Source organism: Bos javanicus, chromosome 25 (assembly GCF_032452875.1).
Source record: "Bos javanicus breed banteng chromosome 25, ARS-OSU_banteng_1.0, whole genome shotgun sequence".
Classification (NCBI taxonomy): Eukaryota; Metazoa; Chordata; class Mammalia; order Artiodactyla; family Bovidae; genus Bos; species Bos javanicus.
Genome location: NC_083892.1, coordinates 1229864 through 1252102, shown reverse-complemented (window position 1 = coordinate 1252102; position 22239 = coordinate 1229864). Strand labels below are relative to the sequence as shown.

Sequence of the window (22239 nt, the reverse complement as noted above, 5' to 3'; positions counted from 1 at the left end):
AGCCCCGGTCACAGCTGACTGAGTTCTGGAGTCAGAGGATTTCAGAACAAAAATACCTGGTCCTTCTCTCAGAAAATCTGCAATCATGTCCCAATTTGATACTGGACTCCAACAGGAAGAGACGTACTAACGAACAGACACGCTGAGAGTAGCAACCCCTGAGATGCCAGCTCCCCAGGCTTGGCTGAGGGTCTTTTCCACTCTTCCACCAGAGGCCTGGTTTGGTCACCCTGAGATTCACCAGATGCATCAAGAAAGCACAGTCTGGAAGCCTTGGAGTGTCCCACGTCTCCAGGGGCGGGAGCCAAGCTGGAGGGCGGGAGCTGAGAAGAAGGTCTGAGTGTAGCAACTAGGGTGAATGGCAGCTGCTCTGCACCCAGAGAGCAGCCCTCAGGAGTGGTGGGGGGCCCAGGGGCATCTGCTGTGTTGTCTTCCGCTTGGCAGTCGTCTCTGCCTGGTTCCCAGAGACACGAGAGGACCTCCCGTGGCCTCCCCCCACCCGCCGTGGTGCATCTGTCCTCGTGTCCGAATAGGGGTCCGCAGGCCTCTGAGCTGAGCCCACCGCTCTAGGGCCCGGGCTCCAGACGCATCCCTGGAGCAGCTGTCGGGGCCTGGACGTGCAGAGTGTGCATGGCTGCTCAGGAGCCCAAGGGGTCGTCACGTGTGCCGGTAAAACAGTGACTTACTGTGTTAAAAACTAAGTGCTGGGCAGGAATTCCCCAGCGGTCCAGTGGTCAGGGCTCAGCACTCTCCTGCCAGGGCCTGGGTTCCATCCCTGGTCGGGAACTAGGATCCCATGACCCACACAGCACTGCCAGAAAAGAAAAGCAGTGGCCGGCTGCACTCACAGGGTATTTTAAAAGTAATTTCTAAACACAAAGAAACCAAGAGTGCTTTTATTCTTGTCTTTATAAAGCTGGCAAAGTCAAGAAGAATCTGTTTGGCCTTCCCTGGTGGTCCAACGGCGAAGAATCTGCCTTGCAATGTGGGGGACTTGGATTTGATCGCTAGTCTGGGAAGATGTGGCACGTGTGGGGCAGCAAAGCCCGTGCACCACGACCACTGAGCCTGTGGTCTCGAGCCCAGGAGCCGTAGCTCCTGAAGCCCCCGGGCCCTAGAGCCTGTGCTCTGCGGTAAGACAAGCTACGCAAGGAGAGGCCCACCCACTGCAGCTAGAGAGTAGCCCCTCTCGCCGCAACTAAAGACAGTCTGCGCTCAACAACTGAGACCCAGCACAGCCAGAAGTGAATATCTTTTTTAAAGTAGAAGAATCAGTCTAATAATACGTGATTTAGATTATATGTACACTCAGGTTACATACTATGTCCACTCTTAACGTGCTTTTCTTAGAGATTCATTGTGCAGGTTGCTTTGTAAGGCCCACTTATTTGAAAATCCTCTTTTCATATACAATTAAGTGATATTATCCAGTTTGGGGGATATATATCCCCCAAATATATCCCCCTGATATATCCAGTTTGGAATGAAAGCAACTTGAATGAAGGGAGAGAAGATGACCTCACTGTCTGCTAAAATGCCCGCTGACCTGAGCGGGAAACGCGCCTTCAGGACAGCTTGGGCTCTGCTGTGATGGAAACAGTACCATTTCACACAGCCAGGCTCATCCACAGCCAGACGCCCTCGCAGACTACTGCTCCCAGGCCAAATAGTCTCTCCCAACTTGAACTTTTCCAGCGCTTGTCTGAACCGTTAATCTGAGACTTTGATGTTGAATGTACAGTACACCTGGCATCCAGATCTTGGTTGGTTTCTTCCAATAAAAGGAACTAGGGCTCCTTGGAGAAGCAGCTGGTCCTGGACTGGGGCAGGACCGTGAGCCCAGAGGATCTGTCAGCCAGGACGCGAGGAGGGGCTCACACACCCGTAGCGACGGCCGTGTGAAAGGGACAGTGGAGGCAGAGAGAAGAGCGCCCAACAGCCGGAGCTGGAGTGTCTACACCAAGCAATACTGAGCTATAACCGTGAGCAGAAACTAGACATCCGTGGGTCCAGATGATGCAAATCTATGACTTAATAAACCAGTAAATGCCGGAGAGCTGGGACACATCTCCAGATGACCTAGAGGTGAGACGTCACTCTCCTCCTACGTGTGGGCCGCACCCAGCGAGTTCCTTCAAAGCTGGACGGGATGGCAGGAGGAGGAGCGCCCAGTGAGGGAGGCCACATCGAGGGCATGACCCCGATCAGAGATGCCAACAACAGCACTTTCCCTTCGATGTCCCTCTCAAACCTGCGACTCCGTCAACAAGGAGAAAAACATCAGACATATCCCGCCGGGGGGCACATTCTGGAACCCCGGGCTGGTCCTCCTCACACCGGGCAGGCCTCTGAAGCAGGAGCCCGAGGAGGTGCAGCCACCACGTGTGTGAGGACGAGGTCCCGGAGGAGGCGCTGAGGAGACGGCATGAAGCCCCAGCTGGAGTTAGTGGCATGTCCCCTGGTGACCGGAGCAACTGGGGCTGGGCTGGGGCTTCTCCCAACTGCCTTTGCCACCTTCCCTTCAATCTGAGTCTGTCCTCAAAGGTTTGTTTTTTGAAACTGAACACGTGATGCTTGTGATCTTTAGGGACTGAAGGCGGGAGAGGGCACAAAGAAGGTTCTGGCTCCTCGCGGAGCCCGTGGATTGTTGGATTTTTTACAGTGCCTGCTGTAGTTTTGAAATTGGAGAGGGAGTGAGTCCACGCTCCAGGGCGTGGTGTCACCTCCGCGCGCTGAGGATGTGACCTTGGGTTTACAGCTTGGCGTCCTGCTCCTCTGGAGGCTGGACCAGCGGGGCCGCGTGCAGGGGATGCCGCTACTGCGGCACGAGTACGGGCAGCCCCTCACCCGCTGCATCTTCCTGCTGCCCCCGCCTGGCGAGTGAGTACCGCGTGGGAGGGGGTGGCAGTGGGGTTCTCGTCTGTGGTCACCCCGCCTGCAGCCCAGGGGCCACGAGGAGCTCCCCATCCCGTCTGCTTTCAGGGACCTGGTTCAGCTGGCCAGGGCGGCAGTGAGCGGGGACGAGAAGGCCCTGGACATGTTTAACTGGAAGAAGAGCGGCTTCAGGAGCATCCTGAAGATGGGGTCTCAGGAGGGCCTCTCGTTCTTTGTCAGCCTGACAGACGGTGAGACGCGCGCTGGGGTCAGGGACACCACAGCATCTCGGGGCATTTGGCGGTCACCAACGAGCAGACGGAGTGTCTGTATAAAGCCTCAGGCCGTGCGCCCCTCCTGGACGGATGCCTTGGCCCTCCCATGCCAGGGTTATCCTGGGCCCAAAGGGTGGCTTCCCTTGGCGCCAGTGGAGACAAACAGCTTTTATTTGTGTTGGAAAGTTTTTTAGGAGGAAGCTGTCCGGTTCGCGGGCCCAGACGAGTCACTGCCGGGGCACCCACGTGGTCTCCATGCCCACGTCCAGACTCAGCTCTGGGGCCGTGACCGGGGTGCTGGATGGGCTCTGCCGGCCGCAGCCCCCGGTGGCAGCCCTGGGGGCCAGGCCGTGGTGTCAGCTGTAACATGGCTCCTCCTCGGTGCGCCAGGAGGCAGGAGGCAGCGGCAGACGCAGCATGAGGGTCTTATCCTCTTGGGACATTCATGGGTTGCGTCCGCTGCAGGAAAGGGGCCCAGGAGGTGGGGCTGCGCGGGGTGATGGGGTCTGGGATGCGCATGGCCAGGCAGCTTGACTGTGACGGGTGACCGCGGGCAGGGGCCGGGTGCTGGTCATCTTAAAGATAGAGACACTGGCATGTCGGGGTGAGGGGTGGAGCCGCAGGAGGGCAGCTGGAGGGACCAGGGTGCTGCCCTGAGGGCAGAGGGCAATGCTGGTGCTGGGCGCTGCGGGCCAGGCTCTGTGTCTCCGGGCACCACAGTCCCTGTGCCTCAGCTCCTGGGCACGGCCCTGGGGACACAGTAGTCCCTGCCTCCTGCTCCCCACAGGCAGAGCTCACGTGAAAGTGCACACCCAGCCCACCGCACGTGTCTGCGGAGCAGGTGCTTGTTTCTGGGAGTGAGATGGGGGCCCCGAGGGTGAGGGGCTCTTGAGAGCCGCAGAATGAACCCACCCGAGAGCTCACCTGAAAACAGAACCGGGAGGCAGCTAGGGGCCAAGGCGAGGGATCCAGACTGGGAGGGGCCTGGGAGGGGAAGAGGGGGCAGGCTGTGATACCCGGGACCTGGGATGGAGGACCTGGGTCGAGGCCCCAGGGAAGGTCGTGGTTCAGGCTCTGGGGACAGACATGACCGGAGCACAGAAGCTGCGCACCAGGAGGGCGGTCACTGAGTGCTGGACAGTGGTGGAGGGGACGGCAGGGGCAGGAGTCCGGCTGGACTAATGCACGAGACGGCAGGTGTAGCGGTTACGGGCCAGTGTTGTTTTGTTTTTTAATTATTTTATTTTATTTTATTGCCTTGGGTCTTTAGTTGCAGCGTGTGGGATCTAGTTCCCTAACTAGCTATTGAACCCAGGGCCCCTGCTTTGGGAGCATGGAGACTTGGCCACTGGACCTCTGGGCAAGTCTGCCAGTGGTTTTTAAAATGGTCTATTTGTAAATGATTGTGATGAAGATGCTTATGTTGAAAGTGTCCGTAAGCAGGTAGAATGGCCGCGGGAGCGTCCAGCTTCCATGGACACAAGGCTCTTTCACAGGGACCGTGCACCACGTGGACGAGAAAGGCAGGACGGCCCAGGTGGCATCCACAGACAGCTCCATCCAGACACTGTTCTACCTGGAGCAGAGGGGGGCGCTGGTGGCGGTGACGGACAGCCTGCTGCTCTGCCTGTTCACGGTGACGCCCGAGGGCACGGCCGAGGAGGTGATGAAGGTGCGTGGGGCCACCCCAGGGCCGCCCTCTGGCCTGCCTCACCCTCACTTCGTCTTGGTTGAGGAGTCCATGCTGCAGGGTCACCAGAGCTTTGGTGCCTATTTGTTGTGGACCATCGCAGTCACAGGCTGGGGAGATGTCAGGGGAAGGGGCCGCCCGAGCCTCGGGAGGCAGGGGGTGTGGTGGGAATGCCTGGTCACGTGCAGACCTTGGGGGTTGTCACCAGTGTTTCCACCACGGCTGGTCCACACGTGTGACGGTCGCAACTCTGAACGCCCCACCATCCCTGTGGGCGCCTCGCCCCTGACCTGGGGGCTTGCTCGCAGGAGGACGCCCAGAGCCTGGGGTGTGGTCAGGCAGCACGCACCGCTCCCTGAGGACCGCTTGCTGCCCTTCTGTGGTCTCTCGGTTCCACCCGCAGATTCCAGGTTCTCAGGGACCCCGAACCTCCCTGGAAGTGGTCTGGTAGACACAGAAAGTCAGTGTGTTCGGGGCCCTCGTGCACCTGTGTCTGCACAGCAGCTGAAATGTGGTCACTGAGTCCATGGACCTGGGTTCAAATCCCCCCTTGGCCCCTCGCTGGTTCTGTGCGTGGGTGTGAGGGCGCCTCCCCCATGAGGGGCTCCATTAACTGCTCTGGCCTGAAAAGCTGGGGCCGCCCGCACTTCCTTTGCGTGGGCACTCTCCCCGGAGTTGCTGCCAGCAGAGTCCAGCCCGTCAGCAGCGACACAGCCTCCACACAGGCGGCACCCTCCTCTCAGGTGGCTGTTGTCGTGCAGGTGAAGCTGAGCGGGAAGACGGGCCACCGGGCAGACATCGCGCTGATCGACGGCAGCCTGCTCGTGACCGCCATCGGAGAGGCGGCGCTCAGGTGAGAGCCAGCCCTGCGGGGTTGGAGGGAGAAATCTGTTCCCAGCCCTCTCGTGAGTCGGCTCCGTACTGGAGCCTAACATGCACAGAGGCCAGCACACGAATGATGGCCGATTGTCACCACTGTCTGTAACCGGCCCCGAGGTGGACGAACAGGACAGGCAGAGCCCCAGCGCCCGCCCCACGGAGTCCTGCTGTCCCCTGCCTTTCTGACTCTGCCCCCTGTGTAGGTGGAAACCCATGTCATGGCCTCTTGGGCCATTGCTTTGAGTCCACGTGACGCAGGGGTCTCCTGGGCTCAGGTGCTCGGGGCTCCTGTGCTCTCCTCCTGACCTGGTGTCCCACAGGGGCCCTCTGCATTGGCAGCATCTCCCTCTGGTCATGAGCAAGGCCTAACGGACAACATGATGATGAGAAACTTTTTTTTTGTAGAGTCTGAAGGGCTGTGTCTTTTTCCTGATATTTAATGTTTAATCTGCGAGTTGAACAAGACCCTTGGAGCTGAGGGAAACACACTAACGCAGGCCCCTCATGGGCTTTCCTGCTTGCCTTGTAGATTCTGGGATTTAGAACGAGGGGAGAACTACGTCCTGAGTCCAGAGGAGAAGTTTGGTTTTGAAAAAGGAGAGAATATAAATTGCGTTTCTTACTGTAAAGTTAAAGGTGAGACTTCTGGCATCAGGGGCTGTTCTCGGAACCAGCCACTCGAGGATGGTCAGCCCAGAGCAAGAGAGAGGCGGGTGCTGTGTTTGTCCCGTATGGTGGCCCAGGAGATGGTCAGGAATGTGACCGTCCGGCTGCGGGAATGGGTGTCTGTTCCTCCTGAACCCTCGGTAGAGAGTCAGTGTGAGGAACATTATATGTGTGTGTATATTAATATATATGTGCATGGATGTGTGTATGTGTACACACACGTGTGCACCCATGTGCGCACACACAGTGGAATAGGAGATGCATGGGAGCAGCACCTCTGTGCCCACTAAGTGCCAAGTCCTGTGTGGCTCCTCACACACGCACACACACACGCCTCACGCATGCGTACACATACTATTGCTACGGCAGTGAGCTCCTACAAAGGGGATCAGCTGGGTAAGTGGCTGCAGAGTTACTGGGCGGGCTGATACGTCTGAGAGGGTGGTCAGAGGGCGCCTGCTGCCATTTTATCCCTTTCCGGCTCAGCTAAGGTGAGCTCTCTTTTTACCTGTAGGTCTCCTGGCAGCAGGTACCGACAAGGGGCGAGTAGCCATGTGGAGAAAAGCGCCGGGCCTCCCGAACGGCCGCGGGGCGGAGGGCAAAGACAAGTGGACCCTTCAGGCCCCCACTGAGCTGGAAGGAAACATCATGCAGATAAAGGTACAGCCGGTGGGGTGCTGGGGGCCCTCGATTTTTGCACAGGTGGAGGCAGTAATTGGCTCTGAGCCTATTTTTGTCAGTTGTTCAACTTAAGATTAAAAAATAGCAACAATAAAATATAAAGGCCTGTTGGGTCAGAAATTATATAAGCGGTCGTGGGTCTGCGGTAGTCTATATTTATCTATTTTACCGATTTACCTGTCCTTTTGTCTCTACCATCCTCTGTTTTGTTTTCTCACTTATGTTTTTTTGGCCCTGCCCCTCGGCTTGTGAGATCTTATCTCCCCGACCAGGGGCTGAAGCCCGGCCCTAGCAGTGAAAGTGCCGAGTCCTCTGGGTGTTGAGATCCAGTATTTTTAAGCTTTTCTGCAAATTACACATTTTACACTTATAAATTTTTAAAGTCATGTTTTTAAACAAGAGGGCGTCCCTGATAGCTCAGTTGGTAAAGAACCCGCCTGCAATGCAGGAGACCCTGTTTCGATTCCTGGGTTGGGAATATCTGCTGGAGAAGGGAAAGGCTACCCACTCCAGTATTCTGGCCTAGAGAATGCCACGGGGTCGCAAAGAGTCGGACACGACTGAGCAACTTTCACTTCACTTTAAATAATGAGAAGAAGCAGTGCTTGGAGGCTGTTTATTAATTTTCATACCTGTGACGTTGCCCTGACTGCACGTCTCCTTTCTGTTCATACCTCGGTGGTGTCTCTCCTCGTGGAAACCAAGTGGGGCTCCAGGAAGAGCCTCCTGGCCGTGAACAGCATCAGCTCCGTGCTCATCCTCCATGAACAGGCCATGTCATCCCACTTCCACCAGCAGGTGGCCGCCGTGCAGGTCTCCCCGAGCCTCCTCAGCGTGTCCTTCCTGTCCACGGGGGTGACCCACAGCCTGCGCACAGACATGCACATCAGCGGAGTGTTTGCCACCAAGGTCACTGCCAGGGTGATCTGTGGGCGGGGGGCAGGGTCACTGATGTAGACAGAAGCCCTGGCCAGTTGTTAGGGTCACTGGGGACAGTGAGGCCTGGATGACTGGTTGCTTTTTCCCTTCCGTGGCTCTTCATAGGATGCTGTTGCCGTCTGGAATGGAAAACAGGTGGTGATCTTTGAGCCGTCTGGAGCCACGTTACGCAGTGCAGGTGGGAGTCTTTTCAGCCCCCGGAGGATCTTGTGTCTGATGCAGGTGGGGGTGCTAGTTCCTGAGGGGCCGGGAGGGGGCAGGTCCTGGGCCACCGGGAGACCCCACACCCGTTCTCGTGCCCGGGCTAGAGCTCGTGGCCTCCAGAGTCCTATGTATGATGAGCTGCAGCTTTGACAGTGGTGCTGTCACAGAGGCTGCACTATGGGAAGCACCAGCTGCTCACCAGAGGGAGGAGGTGAGGGCATCAGTGAGTGGTGAGGGTGGGTGCCTGGCACTGGGTGCCCCATCAGGCCGTCACTGGCAGCCATGGCCCTGGGCAGTCCCTGTATCTTGGAGCCTCACTTACCAAGATGAAGAAAACACACCTTTCACAAGGCTGTTGTGGGGCCAAGGAGCAGTAGGGAACACACGTGAGAACATTCTTGATACTACAGCTCTGCCTTTTCTCCCCATCTTTATAGCCTGAGGCTCTTCATTATGACTTTAGTTGTAGAAGATGTTTTGTGCTAGATTCCAGTCTTTCTCATCAGTCACTCTATAAAGAGTTCTAGTTTTAGTGTGAGAATGCTTCCGAAACTCTAAGGAGCTCTGACAAGACTAGCTGCTGGTGTCATGACCTCTGTCTGTCATTTCAGGGTCCTTCCTGTGTGAGTCTCCAGTGTTAGCCATGCATGAAGAAAACGTTTATACGGTGGAGCCAAACAGAGTCCAAGTTCGAACCTGGCAGGTAAATGACTGTTCTACGGTGAGTGGCCTGTGACGTTAAAGACAACTAGAGCAGAGCTTAAAACGCCACCTCTAAATCAAGCCAGAGCCTGCTTACTGACTTCATCCAGCCTTATCAGATCCCCTCACTGGGTGTCTGGTTGGATTGTGAATCTAATGGATTCTCACATAGCTGTTCCATCGACAGCTCTTGTGACTTCAGAAATCAGGAGGTAAGGCAGTGGCCCTTTGCAGCGAAAAGGACTGCCTGGCTGGTTCTAGAGTGCATGATGAAATGGGAGGAAGGTGTGCTGTTTAATGTGCACCTAGAGGACTGAGGGGCCGTCAGTTTTGGCCACAGCTTTAGACCTTTTCCTGCATGTGTCTGAGGGTGGGAGCCACGCGTACCTCCAGGACCACAGCCTCTAGCACCATTCTGTCTTCTGCAGGGGGTGCAGTAGGGGAGCCCCTGCCTGCCCGCATCCTGTGCACACTTGCTTTATCCCTGGGGCTGACACGGAGTATTAGTTTCCTGACTGGCCATAACCAATGACCACAAACTGAATGGCTTAAAACAATAGATATTTATTTTCCTCAGCACCGTTCAAGAGGCTAGAAGTCCAAAATCTAGGTGTGGGCAAGGCTGCTCCTTCTAAGGCTCTGGGGGAGAGTTTGTCCCATGCCTCCTCCAGCTGCTGGCATTGCCAGCATTCCTTGCGTTCCATAGCCTGTAGCCAGGTTTCTGCCTCCATCTTTACATGGCCTTCTCCCTGTGTCTGAGAAGGACGCTTGTCCCTGGATTTAGGGTCGACCCTAATCTACAGTTATCTCTATTTGAGAACCTTGGTTATATCTTCAAAGACCCTTTTTCCAAATAAGGTCATGTTTACATCCAAGTGGGTGTATCTTTCAGGGGAGACCATTCACCCCGCACGTTCAGCAGTGTTCTGCATCACATTTGAGGACACTTGCTGTGCTGCTGGTTTGGCTCTCGGTGTGTGACCACTGTGTCCAGCTCTGAGTTCTTTCCTAAGGTCTGTCCTGTGCTTATACCTCACAGGCTTATACCTCCCCTTCTCCATTCAGTAACTCCTGAAGGAGCTTCCCTGCAGTTCTAGCCTCTAGCAGAAGGGTCAGATGGTAAGGAGCACAGTAAAGTATGGAGGGGGTTGGAGAGTATTGCAGGGGGACACGTTAGAATAGAGACCTGACAGGTGGGGAAGGTGGCCGCAGTCCCATGAGCCTCCTGGGGGAACTGCAGGGAGGGATCTGGGCCTCGAGAGATGCCTGGCCAGGTTCAGGTCAGAGGGGAGGTGGGGAGGCGGAGCGATGGGGCTTGCAGACCGCTGATAGTGGTGAAGGGGCATCAGGTGTGGACATAAAGCTGAGGTAGGGAGGAGCCCTGCCAACAACAGATGAGGGAGCAGCTGGGTTATTAGAGGGATGAACTCCAGAGCCGGAAGGTGGAGGCATGCAGGAGAGAAGGAAAGGCCTGCTGAGAAGGGGTAAAAGGCATGCTGGCAGAAAACGAAAGGCACACTGGGAAAAAGGCGAAATGTTGCTGGTAGGGGCGAAAGGCATGCTAGGAAGGTGAGTGAGAGGCATACTGGGAGAGAATGAAAGGCATATTGGGAAAGGAGTGAAAGACATACAGGAAGAGAATGAGAAGTCCACTGGGAAGGCAACAAAAGGCATACTGGAAAAGGAGTGAAAAGCATGCTGGGAAAGGGGCGTAAGGCATACTGGGAGAGAATGAAAGGCATGTCAGAAGAGAACCAAAGGCATATTATGAAAGGCCTATGAGGAAAGAATAAAAAGGCCTGCTGGGAAAGCAGCAAAAGTCATATTGGGAGGAAACAGAAAGGCCTTCAGGGAAGGGGTGAAAAGCTTACTGGGAAAAGGGCGAAAGGTTGCCGGTAGGGGTGAAATGCATGCTGGGAAAGTGGTGAAAGGCATTCTGGGAAGGGACAAAAGGCCTGCTGGGAAAAGACGAGAGCATGCTGGGAAGGGGTGAAAGTCAAGCTGGAAATCATGGCAGTAACTTAGGAGCATCTGACCATAGACAGAGTTTAACCTTTTAAAATTTTTATTGAAAGGAATATATGTCAGGGGCTTCCCTGTTGGTCCAGTGGTTAAAACTTGGCCTTCCAATGCAGGGGGTATGATTTGAACCCTGGTCAAGGAGCTAAGCTCCCACTTGCCTCATGGCCAAAAAAAAAATATATATATATATATATGAAACAGAAGCAATATTGTAATAAATGAAGACTCTCTGAGTCTCTGTTCCTGGTATGCAGAGCCCACTAAGTTCTGTGGGAAACCCCACCCCTGGCCACTCTGCTCCCAGCCCAGTGCCAAGCCAAGCAGAAACTCACTGGGCATTGGTTGAATGTGAAACCATTTACCTCAGACTGGGACTTGAACCCACGTGCTGGGACTCAAACCGGCCAAAACCCACAGTCTTCCCACTGAGGTCACAGACCTAGTTTCAGGATCTGATAAAGCTCAGGTTCATGATATCTCATTGCAGAAAAAATTCAGTGAGAGACAAAATAATAGGTAAGAAGTGGGTTTATTCAGAGAGAAACACACTCCACAAGCAGTGTGGACCATCATGGAGGACAAGTGCAGAGGCCTTGAAATATGGTGTGGTTAGCTTTTATGGGCTGGGTAATTCATAAGCTGTACAATGTCACGAACCTCATTCCATAGCTCATCAGGCACTCTGTCTATCAGATCTAGGCCCTTAAATCTGTTTCTCACTTCCACTGTATAATCATAAGGGATTTGATTTAGGTCGTACCTGAATGGTCTAGTGGTTTTCCCTACTTTCTTCAATTTAAGTCTGAATTTGGTAATAAGGAGTTCATGATCTGAGCCACAGTCAGCTCCTGGTCTTGTTTTTGTTGACTGTATAGAGCTTCTCCATCTTTGGCTGCAAAGAATATAATCAGTCTGATTTCGGTGTTGACCATCTGGTGATGTCCATGTGTAGTCTTCTCTTGTGTTGTTGGAAGAAGGTGTTTGCTATGACCAGTGCATTTTCTTGGCAGAACTCTATTAGTCTTTGCCCTGCTTCATGCCAAGGCCTGTATTCCAAGGCCAAATTTGCCTGTTACTCCAGGTGTTTCTTGACTTCCTACTTTGGCATTCCAGTCCCCTATAATGTAAAGGACATCTTTTTTGGGTGTTAGTTCTAAAAGGTCTCGTAGGTCTTCATAGAACCATTCGACTTCAGCTTCTTCAGCATTACTGGTTGGGGCATAGACTTGGATTACTGTGATATTGAATGGTTTGCCTTGGAAATGAACAGAGATCATACCATCCCCATGGAAAAGAAATGCAAAAAAGCAAAATGGCTGTCTGGGAAGGCCTTACAAATAGCTGTGAAAAGAAGAGAAGCCAAAAGCAAAGGAGAAAAGGAAAGATATAAGCATCTGAATACAGAGTTCCAAAGAATAGCAAGAAGAGATAAGAAAGCCTTCCTCAGTGACCAATGCAAAGAAATAGAGGAAAACAACAGAATGGGAAAGACTAGAGATCTCTTCAAGAAAATTAGAGATACCAAGGGAACATTTCATGCAAAGATGGGCTCGATAAAGGACAGAAATGGTATGGACCTAACAGAAGCAGAAGATATTAAGAAGAGGTGGCAAGAATACACAGAAGAACTGTACAAAAAAGAGCTTCACGACCCAGATAATCACGATGGTGTGATCACTGACCTAGAGCCAGACATCCTGGAATGTGAAGTCAAGTGGGCCTTAAAAAACATCACTACGAACAAAGCTAGTGGAGGTGATGGAATTCCAGTTGAGCTCTTTCAAATCCTGAAAGATGATGCTGTGAAAGTGCTGCACTCAATATGCCAGCAAATTTGGAAAACTCAGCAGTGGCCACAGGACTGGAAAGGGTCAGTTTTCATTCCAATCCCAAAGAAAGGCAATGCCAAAGAATGCTCAAACTACCGCACAATTGCACTCATCTCACATGCTAGTAAAGTAATGCTCAAAATTCTCCAAGCCAGGCTTCAGCAATACGTGAACCGTGAACTTCCTGATGTTCAAGCTGGTTTTAGAAAAGGCAGAGGAAGCAGAGATCAAATTGCCAACATCCGCTGGATCATGGAAAAAGCAAGACAGTTCCAGAAAAACATCTATTTCTGTTTTATTGACTATGTCAAAGCCTTTGACTTTGTGGATCACAGTAAACTGGAAAATTCTGAAAGAGATGGAAATACCAGACCACCTGATCTGCCTCTTGAGAAATCTGTATGCAGGTCAGGAAGCAACAGTTAGAACTGGACATGGAACAACAGACTGGTTCCAAATAGGCAAAAGAGTACGTCAAGGCTGTATATTGTCACCCTGCTTATTTAACTTCTATGCAGAGTATATCATGAGAAACGCTGGACTGGAAGAAACACAAGCTGGAATCAAGATTGCCGGGAGAAATACCAATAACCTCAGATATGCAGATGACACCACCCTTATGGCAGAAAGTGAAGAGGAACTAAAAAGCCTCTTGATGAAAGCGAAAGTGGAGACTGAAAAAGTTGGCTTAAAGGTCAACATTCAGAAAACGAAGATCATGGCATCCGGTCCCATCACTTCATGGGAAATAGATGGGGAAACAGTGGAAACAGTGTCAGACTTTATTTTTGAGGGCTCCAAAATCAGTGCAGATGTTGATTGCAGGCATGAAATTAAAAGGTGCTTACTCCTTGGAAGGAAAGTTATGACCAACCTAGACAGCATATTGAAAAGCAGAGACGTTACTTTGCCAACAAAGGTCCGTCTAGTCAAGGCTGTGGTTTTTCCAGTGGTCATGTATGGATGTGAGAGTTGGACTGTGAAGAAGGCTGAGTGCCGAAGAATTGATGCTTTTGAACTGTGGTGTTGGAGAAGACTCTTGAGAGTCCCTTGGACTGCAAGGAGATCCAACCAGTCCATTCTGAAGGAGATCAGCCCTGGGATTTCTTTGGAAGGAATGATGCTAAAGCTGAAACTCCAGTACTTTGGCCACCTCATGCGAAGAGTTGCCTCATTGGAAAAGACTCTGATGCTGGGAGGGATTGGGGGCAAGAGGAGAAGGGGACAACAGAGGATGAGATGGCTGGATGGCATCACCGACTCGATGGACATGAGTCTGAGTGAACTCCGGGAGCTGGTGATGGACGGGGAGGCCTGGCGTGCTGTGATTCATGGGGTCGCAAAGAGTTGGACACGACTGAGCGACTGAACTGAACTGAATTCATAAGCTAATGAGTGGGAGGATTTTTCCAGCTATTTGGGGGAAGGGATGGAGATTTCCAGCAATTGGGCCACCACCCACCTTTTGGTCTTTTGACTTTTGGTGTCTTGGAACTGTCATAGTGCCTTTAGGTGGTCATTTAGCTTGCTGATTGAGGATCAAAATCTAGGGGAAGCTGACTTGTCTGCCTCTTTGAAAGTGACAGTGAAAGTGTTAATCGCTCAGTCATGTCTGACTCTTTGCAACATTATGGACTATAGGCTGCAGGCTCCTCTGTCCATGGAGTTCTCCAGGCAAGAATACTGGAGTGGGTTGCCATTCCCTTCTCCAGGGGATCTTCCTGACCCGTGGATCGAACCCAGGTCTCCCGAATTAGAGGCAGATTCTTCAGCATCTGAGCCACAGGGAAGTGGAGTCTGCCACCCTGGACCCATTTGATTCTAATTGGTTTATGTTGTGTCCTTGGGTTATGTCACTCTTTCATAAGTTGTGCCCTGCCCCCTTCCCTCCTGTTTCAAATTGAGCCGGGGACCCATCTCAGCTCCAAGGAGAGGGGTCAATCCATGCATAAGACACCCAAAAGCGTAAGCTCTGCCCAGGCCTGACTCTGGTCACTCTTTCCAAAATAACAATAGTGGGATGTGTTGTACGAACAACATTTTAAAACATAAATGATTTTAAGTCACCTGTGGCTCAGAACCCTCCAGAGTCTTCCAGCTTCATGTGGAACAAAATGTGACTCTTCCCTTGGCCTGCACTGATGCCCAGTGTGGTGTCTGCTCACTGCCGGCCTCAGGGCCCGCCTTCCTTCCTGCCACCCGGCTCCTCCTCCTTCTGGAAGGCCAGTGCAGCTCTCCAATGGCTGGCTCCTTCCCCCCAGGCTCACTTCAACTTGCCCCCAGACAAGACCTGTTCTCAGGCATTTACCAGCATATGATGGACACACGGGAAAGTAGGCATGTGGTGTGGGCGGCTCATGAGTTTTTGCAGATGGACATACCTGGGACGTGATCACCACCCCTTCCACTCATGGCCTCCCCAGAGGTGACCACTAGCCACACAGTCAGCTTCACTGGGGCATTAACATAAGACCTCGTGGGCAGCATCTCCTGCGTCAACCCAAACGGATGGAATTCCACATGCTGCCGCCTAGATAGATTTCTTTTAGCATCCCTCCCGTCACCTGTCTGCGCATGCTCAGGCTGAGTCACGTGTGTACCTGCTTGTTGACCTGGCTTCTCTGTACCTCCCCCATGACCGGAAGCACCAGGGATTCCCCGATGACAGGGCCTGTCCTCCCACGTGGGGTGAGACTCCAGCAAGGGGTGGGGCCTGTGAATGAAGCCCCCCTGAGGTCCCTGTCCCCTCCTTTTTCCTTAGGGGACCGTGAAGCAGCTCCTGCCGTTCTCCGAGTCAGAGGGGAACCCATGCTTCTTGGACATCTGTGGAACTTTCCTGGTTGTAGGGACGGACTTGGCTCACTTTAAAAGCTTTGATCTTTCCCGAAGGTACAGTTTTTGTCCAAATAAAAGTATTTTAAATGCATTGGGAGACGATGCGATGGGTAGAAGACAGACGGGGGCAGCAGACTGTTTATGTTCTCGTTTCAACATTAATGTGCACTTTCCTGTTGGAAATGCCTGATGCCTTGGTTTAAAGTCTTAATCTCTACACGAAGTGGGGAGCAGCGTCACTGTGTGGTAGACACGTGACACAGCACGCTTGCCGAAATCCACAGACCTTTACAGCTCACAGTGAGCGTTAGTATCTGCAAATTAAAACAACCTTTCAGTTCAGGGGGGGCCCAGGATGAAAGGCAGACAAGGCAGGACAACCCCCATTCATGAGCGTGTGGAACTGCCTCCCTCTGTGCCAGGAGCTGCCTGGGTTACCCTGGGCCTGAGCGGGGCCCTGAGACTAATGGCTGAGGGCCCGCACGCAGCATGCACTCTGCTGATAAAGTCAGTTCCCACTGGCACGGGGAGGCGTCTAGGCTGGTCGTGAGCAGCTGAGTGTCAGGATGAGGACTGGCAGGGAGCCGGCTTCTCACCTGAGGGGTGGTTTCCAAGTCATCAAGGGAGGAGGCTGAGTGACCCCTGAGCGAATGCATCCAAGGTGGAGACCTGAGTCTGGAGCCAGGTGAAGCTTCGTGTCGATGCAGGTGGAGGCAGGTATGTGTGCAGGTACCGGGCAGTGCACACGGCCTGGTCTGTCCGCCACTGAGGTCTGGGAGCAGCGACACCCCAGGAACCATAAGCACACCCCATGCCCAGATCTGGGTCCAAGTCCTCCTGCAGGAAAGGGAGTGGGCTCCTAGGAGACTGATGCTGGAATGGATTCTGGGCCTAGGCAGGAAATACACGAGATGAGCCTGGAGCCCGAGGCCCTGTCCCAGCCCAGAGGGACCCAGGGAGACGAGATGATTAGATGCCACGTGAGGCCTGGATGGGGGTCCCGGGCAGAAAGAGAACACTGGGGGGAAAGTAAGGAAATGTGAATAAAGTAAAGAAAGTCATGGTGAGCTACCTCTACAAGCCAGTTTTGTTTCTGGAGGCATCAAGCTTGACACAGCTAAACAGGACTAGTGTAATAAATTTGAGTTTGTCCACACAGTGGAAAAGCACGTGACTGTAATGAAGTGTGGGCAGCAGAGCCCACGGCCGTGCTGTGGGGACGGCGTGGCATCTGTAATCAGCTGCTTCTGTCTGTGATGGGAACGAGATAGTGCTCCTGCCTGTTCACAAAAACAGAACTTTAAAACCTCAGCCACACAAATAGCAGACTGTTACACTGTGCTTCTGAAACTCAGATAATGTGTGTGTCGATTATATCTCCACCAAAAAATGTGGAAAACTCGCCCTGTCTCCTGAGCTCAGCCCATTTCCTGAGTCTGCCGTTCCTGAAGTGAGAGCCGCTGGTCCCAGGTTCCAGGCCCAAGGGGAAGGGCTCGCCTGCCGTCCCAGCGGGGCCACTGAGACCACCTCCCTCCCTGCAGAGAGGCCAAGGTGCACTGCGGCTGCAAGAGCCTGGCCGAGCTGGTCCCAGGCGTGGGGGGCCTGACCTCACTCAGATGCAATGCCAGCGGCAGCAAGATCAGTCTCCTCCTCAGCAAGGTGGGTCCCTACGTGCGCTGCCCCACCTGCCTGCCCCCCTGCAGCCCTGGCGCCCCCTCCACCCCCTGGGCTCCCTCCACCTCCCTACCTTCCTTCACTTCACTCCCTGTGTCATCAGAAGCAGTGGTTCTTGCAGAGACCCTCACCTCTTCCCTTCTGCCTCTTTGCATCATCAGACTAAGGTCTCTGGGCAGCAGGGGTGACTGGTGTGGGAGGACCTGGAGCCTCTTGGTTTGAGAGTGGGTGTGAAGGAGCCAGGTGGCAGGGGTGTTGGTTCTAGAGGGGCTGGTGCCTTCCCGCCATCAGTGTCTGTTCATGTGCTCCTCTGTCATTCACTCATTCACACGCTCATCCCTTCACTCACTAACTCATTCACTGACTCACTGATTCATTCACTCTCATTCCCTCATTCACTCGAGTGGGTTGTTCGCTGCCGTGTGTACCACACACTTTGCTGGGTACCGTAAACACAAACTGATGTGTTAAATGGGGGACTCGACGCCACCCCTGTGGATGAGCAGACTCAAGTAAATTTTTACAACCCTGGTGAGAGCTGGGAGGAGAGAAGCAGGGCTGGAGGGCAGCAGTGGGCCCAGCCACTACGGGGGATCGGCTGAAACTAGAAAAGAGTAAACCCACAGCCGTTTCAGTGGGATGAACATAGGCTGACATTGGAATTACACGGTCTGGACCTTGGCACCTCTCCCAAACGTGTGGAACATCAGTGGGCAGGCACACTGAGCTCCGGCTATCTCTTCCTAGGCTGACAATAGCCCTGATTCAAAAATCTGCTTCTACGACGTGGATATGGACACAGTGACCATCCTCGACCTCAAGACAGGACAGATAGATCAGAGAGAGACATTGTCCATTAATGGGCAGGAGACAAAGAAGTAAGCCTGTGGTTTGGGAGGACTTTGTTGAAAAAAGATGTTGAAAATGCTCAGTTACTTGTTGGCTTTGAGCCAGTTTGTTGCTAAGTTTTCTTCATACTTGGAAGAGCTCAGTGATCATGAGCAATGGGGACCAGAGGTGAAACAGAAGCCCGCTCCCCTGGGCCGTCGCAGGGATTTGAGTCTAATCTGACTCCTCGGTTCTGAGGTTCTGGAGTCATGGGCCAGGAACTTGAGCTTCCAAAAGGGCTGCAACGCGAGTGCCCACGGGCAGCCCCAGGTCTCGGGGTACAGAGGGCCATCAGCGTCCCTGCCGGTCTTTCTCAGGGCCTTGGTGTACCGCGCATGCGGTTCTCTTTCTTTTTCAGGAGCCAGGCCCTGGAGGATGAGAGGCTGACAGACCTCGTGCCCGTCAGCCACTTCTGGGATCAGAGCGAGCCCCGGCTGTTCGTGTGCGAAGCCATGCGCGAGGTGCCCGGCGCCCCACCACAGCCCGCGGACAGGAACGCGCTGGCCGAGGCCAGTGCGGGCCCCTCGCCCCTCGCCCCTCGCGCGGTCACCTGTGTGTTTGGACAGCAGGCAGGGCAGGCTCTGTCTTCCCAACGTGGTCCCTGGGGAAGTCGTAGGGAACGGGTTCCGGGGAGCCAGTCTCCACCCCCAGGACGTCAGTGGACACCTCTCCCCTCTGGGTCGCCATCGAGAGCTGGCCCCACCCTCTGTCACGTGCCATTTTCTCTTGGGGATCAGAGTCTCCCTTGATCTGGGCGCGTCCTGTGGGTCCGGTTACGAAGGTCCCCTCAGTCATTCCCCAATCAGTGGGCCCCCAGCCTCGGTCACTGCCCTCCCCTCTCACCACCCTCCTCCCCTCTCTGCAGGGTCTTCCTCCCCAACACTCCAACGCCAGTGACTCCGAGCCCCATCCCCTCATTGGGCCCAGACTCCACCGCTTTCCAGTGTCCTATTTTACAGGACACCCAATGATCCCATACAAAGCCCTCTTGACCCTCTTGCATGCGTGACCTACCTTGTTCTACAGGGGTTGTGTGTAGGGTCCTTGGCAGGGAGAGTGGGGTTATGTGAGAGCCAGCCTGTCGGCTGCTCTACATTCTCTGTGTTTTATGTAAACTTCCTGGCAATGTCGGACAAGTGGGGTGAGACAAGAACCAGGAAAGTTGCTATCGAACTGAGACAGGACACGTCCCTCCGCAGGCAGACGTGGTGGTCCTGTCCTTCTTCGTCTCAGAAGAGCACGGCTTCCTGTTGCAGGACAGCTTCCCCCGTCCCCCTGCCTTCCAGACGCTCCTGGGGATCCAGGTGCCCCACTACTACTTCACGAGAAAGGTGGGCCCTGCGGGCGCGGCCATATCCTCGGGCCCTCCTCCTCCCCGGGGGCTCTCATTACACAAAGCATGTGCCCTGAGCTGTCCCCTGAGATCCCAGCAGATCCAAGGTTGCCGTCTGTGTGGGGAAGGTCGAGGGCGGGCAGGTGGGCAGCAGCTCCACTGAAGGGTATCCCTCCTGGCTCCCCCAAAAGCACTGGGCCCTTCCACCTTTCTGTCTTTTTTTTAAAAAAGTCTAGCTGCTTTTTTAGAAGTTTCTATTCCTATATTTGCTCAGTTGTGTCTGACTTTTCTCTAGGCCAGAATACTGGCTAGCCATTCCCTTTTCCAGGAGATCTTCCCCACCCAGGATTGAACCCAGGTCTCCTGCATTGCAGGCGGATTGTTTACCAGCTGAGCCACCAGGGAAGCTCAGCCAGTAAACAGTCTCACTGCAGTGCGGGAGACCAGGGTTCAATCCTGGGTGGGGAAGATCCCCTACAGAAGGAAATGGCAACCCACTCCAGTATTCTTGCCTGGAGAATTCCATGCACAGAGGAGCCTCACAGGCTGCAGTTCACGGGGTCACAAGAGTTGGACATGACTTATCGGCTGACTATTCCCATATTCACTGTAGGAAATTCAGGAACTGCAAATGAGAAAATAAAGACCAGAGGTGATACAAATCTCCATGGTTGCAGCCCCCAGAGGTGCCACTGGGGACAGCTAGGGAGAGGTTCCGTCTGTAGCCTGCATGTGTGCGTCACATACACTGTCCCTTCCTCCAGGGGATCGACCCAGGGATCAAACCTGGGTCTCCTGCATTGCAGTCAGACTCTTTACCAGTTGAGCCAACAGGGACGCCCCGTTACGTACTCACATGTGTTTAAATTTCTGGTCAAATGGGGTCATTGTCAGCACTTGCCCCAGCCATTTTAGATGAGTTATTTGCCATCCCTGGGACATGGTCTCTGCATCCCCATGGTCCCGCCTAGGCCTGAAATCGGCATCCTTGGCCCTGAGGTCAGTGCTGATCAGGGGTGGGCACGTCTGTGATGGACGGCAGAGCTTCCAGCCCAGCTGAAACACCAGCTGAGCCACCTGTTCTCAGCCGGGCGCCCACAGCCCCCTGCACTGAGGGGCCTGTGCAGGCTGCAGCCCGTTACTCTGCCTTGGTCCTGTGGACGTGGGGTGCCACCTGAGTGGCTCCCCTGAGTTCTGCCGCTCCCCCTCCCCCAGCTCTGTGCTTCCTGCTGCTTTGCTTCTTCACTTGTTTCGTCACTGTCCTGTCAGAAGAACTGAAGTGTGCAGGCTTTTTCTTGGATTTTTTCTCTTTTTTTTTTGGCTTTTAGTTTAAGGTGACTTAAAATCAGGCCTCAACATGAGCTCTGTGTTTTCTGTGTTAGCAAGTATCCCTCTTGTAGCCAGACGTGGGAATGGACCAGGAGGCAGTGGTGCTGCACGTGCTTATAGCACCTCGTGCACGGGCACACGGTCAGACGCGACAGGAAGCTCTTTCTAGGAAGTTTACAGGCAGCCCGTGGGTGGGGTTTTCACATGTTCATGGCTGTAGAGCCGCTGATGTCACTGCCTCAGCCGCAGGTCCCTGCATGCCGACGCCTGCATCACCCACACTCTGAAGCTGGAGCCCCGTGCTCTGGTCCCTTCGAGGGCTTGCAGCCGTGTGATGCTTTTGCCAAGAGCATTGCTAAATGTGGGGTCTGTGCAGAGGGTCCCCTGGGGAGAGGCCCGGGGCATGCACTGGCTTCACGGGGACCCACAGATAGACTGCACCCTTTGTCATCCAGCCAGGAGAAGCTAATCTGGAGGACCAGCTGGACTCCGGGTCCCAGTGCATCCCCCAGGCAGTGGGCAGGAGGCCCCTGCGGGACTTCGTAGGGCTGGAGGACTGCGACAAGCCCACGCGGGACGCCATGATCAACTTCAGCTTTTTCCTGACCATCGGGGACATGGATGAGGCCTTCAGGTCCATCAAGCTCATCAAGAGGTGAGGGGCCGCTCGCGGGGGGCAGGGGGCGGTGGGGGCGGTCACCGTCGCTGAGTCTGCTTGGTGTGTGTGGTGTCTCACGGGTTCAAGGAGATGCTGGTGGAAACCGGGACGCGAATGGCATCCGGCTGGACTCGGTGCTCAGAGCCTCAGGGGCTGCGATTCAGTTGTTTGGATTTATTTTACTGTCTGTACACTTCCTAGTCGAAAATTCTGCTGTCACTAAATATTTATAGTACCTGTCTCTCTGGGAATAATTGCACCACCCAGAAAAGGTTTTGATAGTAAACCCTCAAAACGGCAGGCAAAATGCAATTAAAATCGCTCCAAGAGAAGTTGTCCGTCAAGGGTTGTGTATAAGCGACTTTTTCTCTGTTCCTGGGGGAGCTTCTCAAGAGCATCTGACAGTTTAATCACAAAGGGTAGAAAAACTGTTGAAGGATGGAAGTCAGGTGGAGGGAGAGGACAGGAGTTAAGCGCCCCGCCCATCCTGTCTGCAGAGACGGGTCTGTAACCGGGTCAGACTCTGGTCATCGTGGTCTAGAGCAGAGAGTCTTTTCCCCACATCCCCTGGGTGGGCGAGAGGCCCTTGGTCGGGGAGTGCAGAGTGGCTGGCGGCACTTGCGGTTTGATAGACGCTCCACCACAGACCACACATGACCACTGGGCCGCTGCAGTGTGTCGTCGTCGTGTGTGGAACGCTGCCAAGGCTGGACCCTGAGCTGCTGGAGAGGAGGGGCGGCCCCCGAGTGTGCCCCCGGCCC

General features: G+C 54.1%; 1 protein-coding gene across 7 annotated transcripts in view; it reads left to right on the top strand.

Moving 5' to 3' along the window:
- Nucleotides 1–22239, top strand: part of IFT140 (intraflagellar transport 140) — a 56931-nt gene that overhangs the window by 8423 nt on the left and 26269 nt on the right. For 5 of the 7 annotated variants that reach the window (XM_061400716.1, XM_061400714.1, XM_061400712.1 and 2 more), the window contains exons 5-19: nt 2759–2880; nt 2983–3125; nt 4646–4821; nt 5601–5692; nt 6248–6354; nt 6899–7044; nt 7771–7974; nt 8110–8182; nt 8820–8911; nt 15523–15650; nt 17138–17255; nt 18018–18148; nt 18517–18667; nt 19358–19489; nt 21276–21475. In XM_061400716.1, coding sequence (XP_061256700.1) covers nt 2759–2880; nt 2983–3125; nt 4646–4821; nt 5601–5692; nt 6248–6354; nt 6899–7044; nt 7771–7974; nt 8110–8182; nt 8820–8911; nt 15523–15650; nt 17138–17255; nt 18018–18148; nt 18517–18667; nt 19358–19489; nt 21276–21475 — 2015 coding nt within the window. Of the gene's footprint in view, nt 1–2758; nt 2881–2982; nt 3126–4645; nt 4822–5600; nt 5693–6247; nt 6355–6898; nt 7045–7770; nt 7975–8109; nt 8183–8819; nt 8912–15522; nt 15651–17137; nt 17256–18017; nt 18149–18516; nt 18672–19357; nt 19490–21275; nt 21476–22239 lie in introns of all 7 variants that reach the window. The other 2 variants (XM_061400717.1, XM_061400711.1) reach the window with 2 other exon arrangements.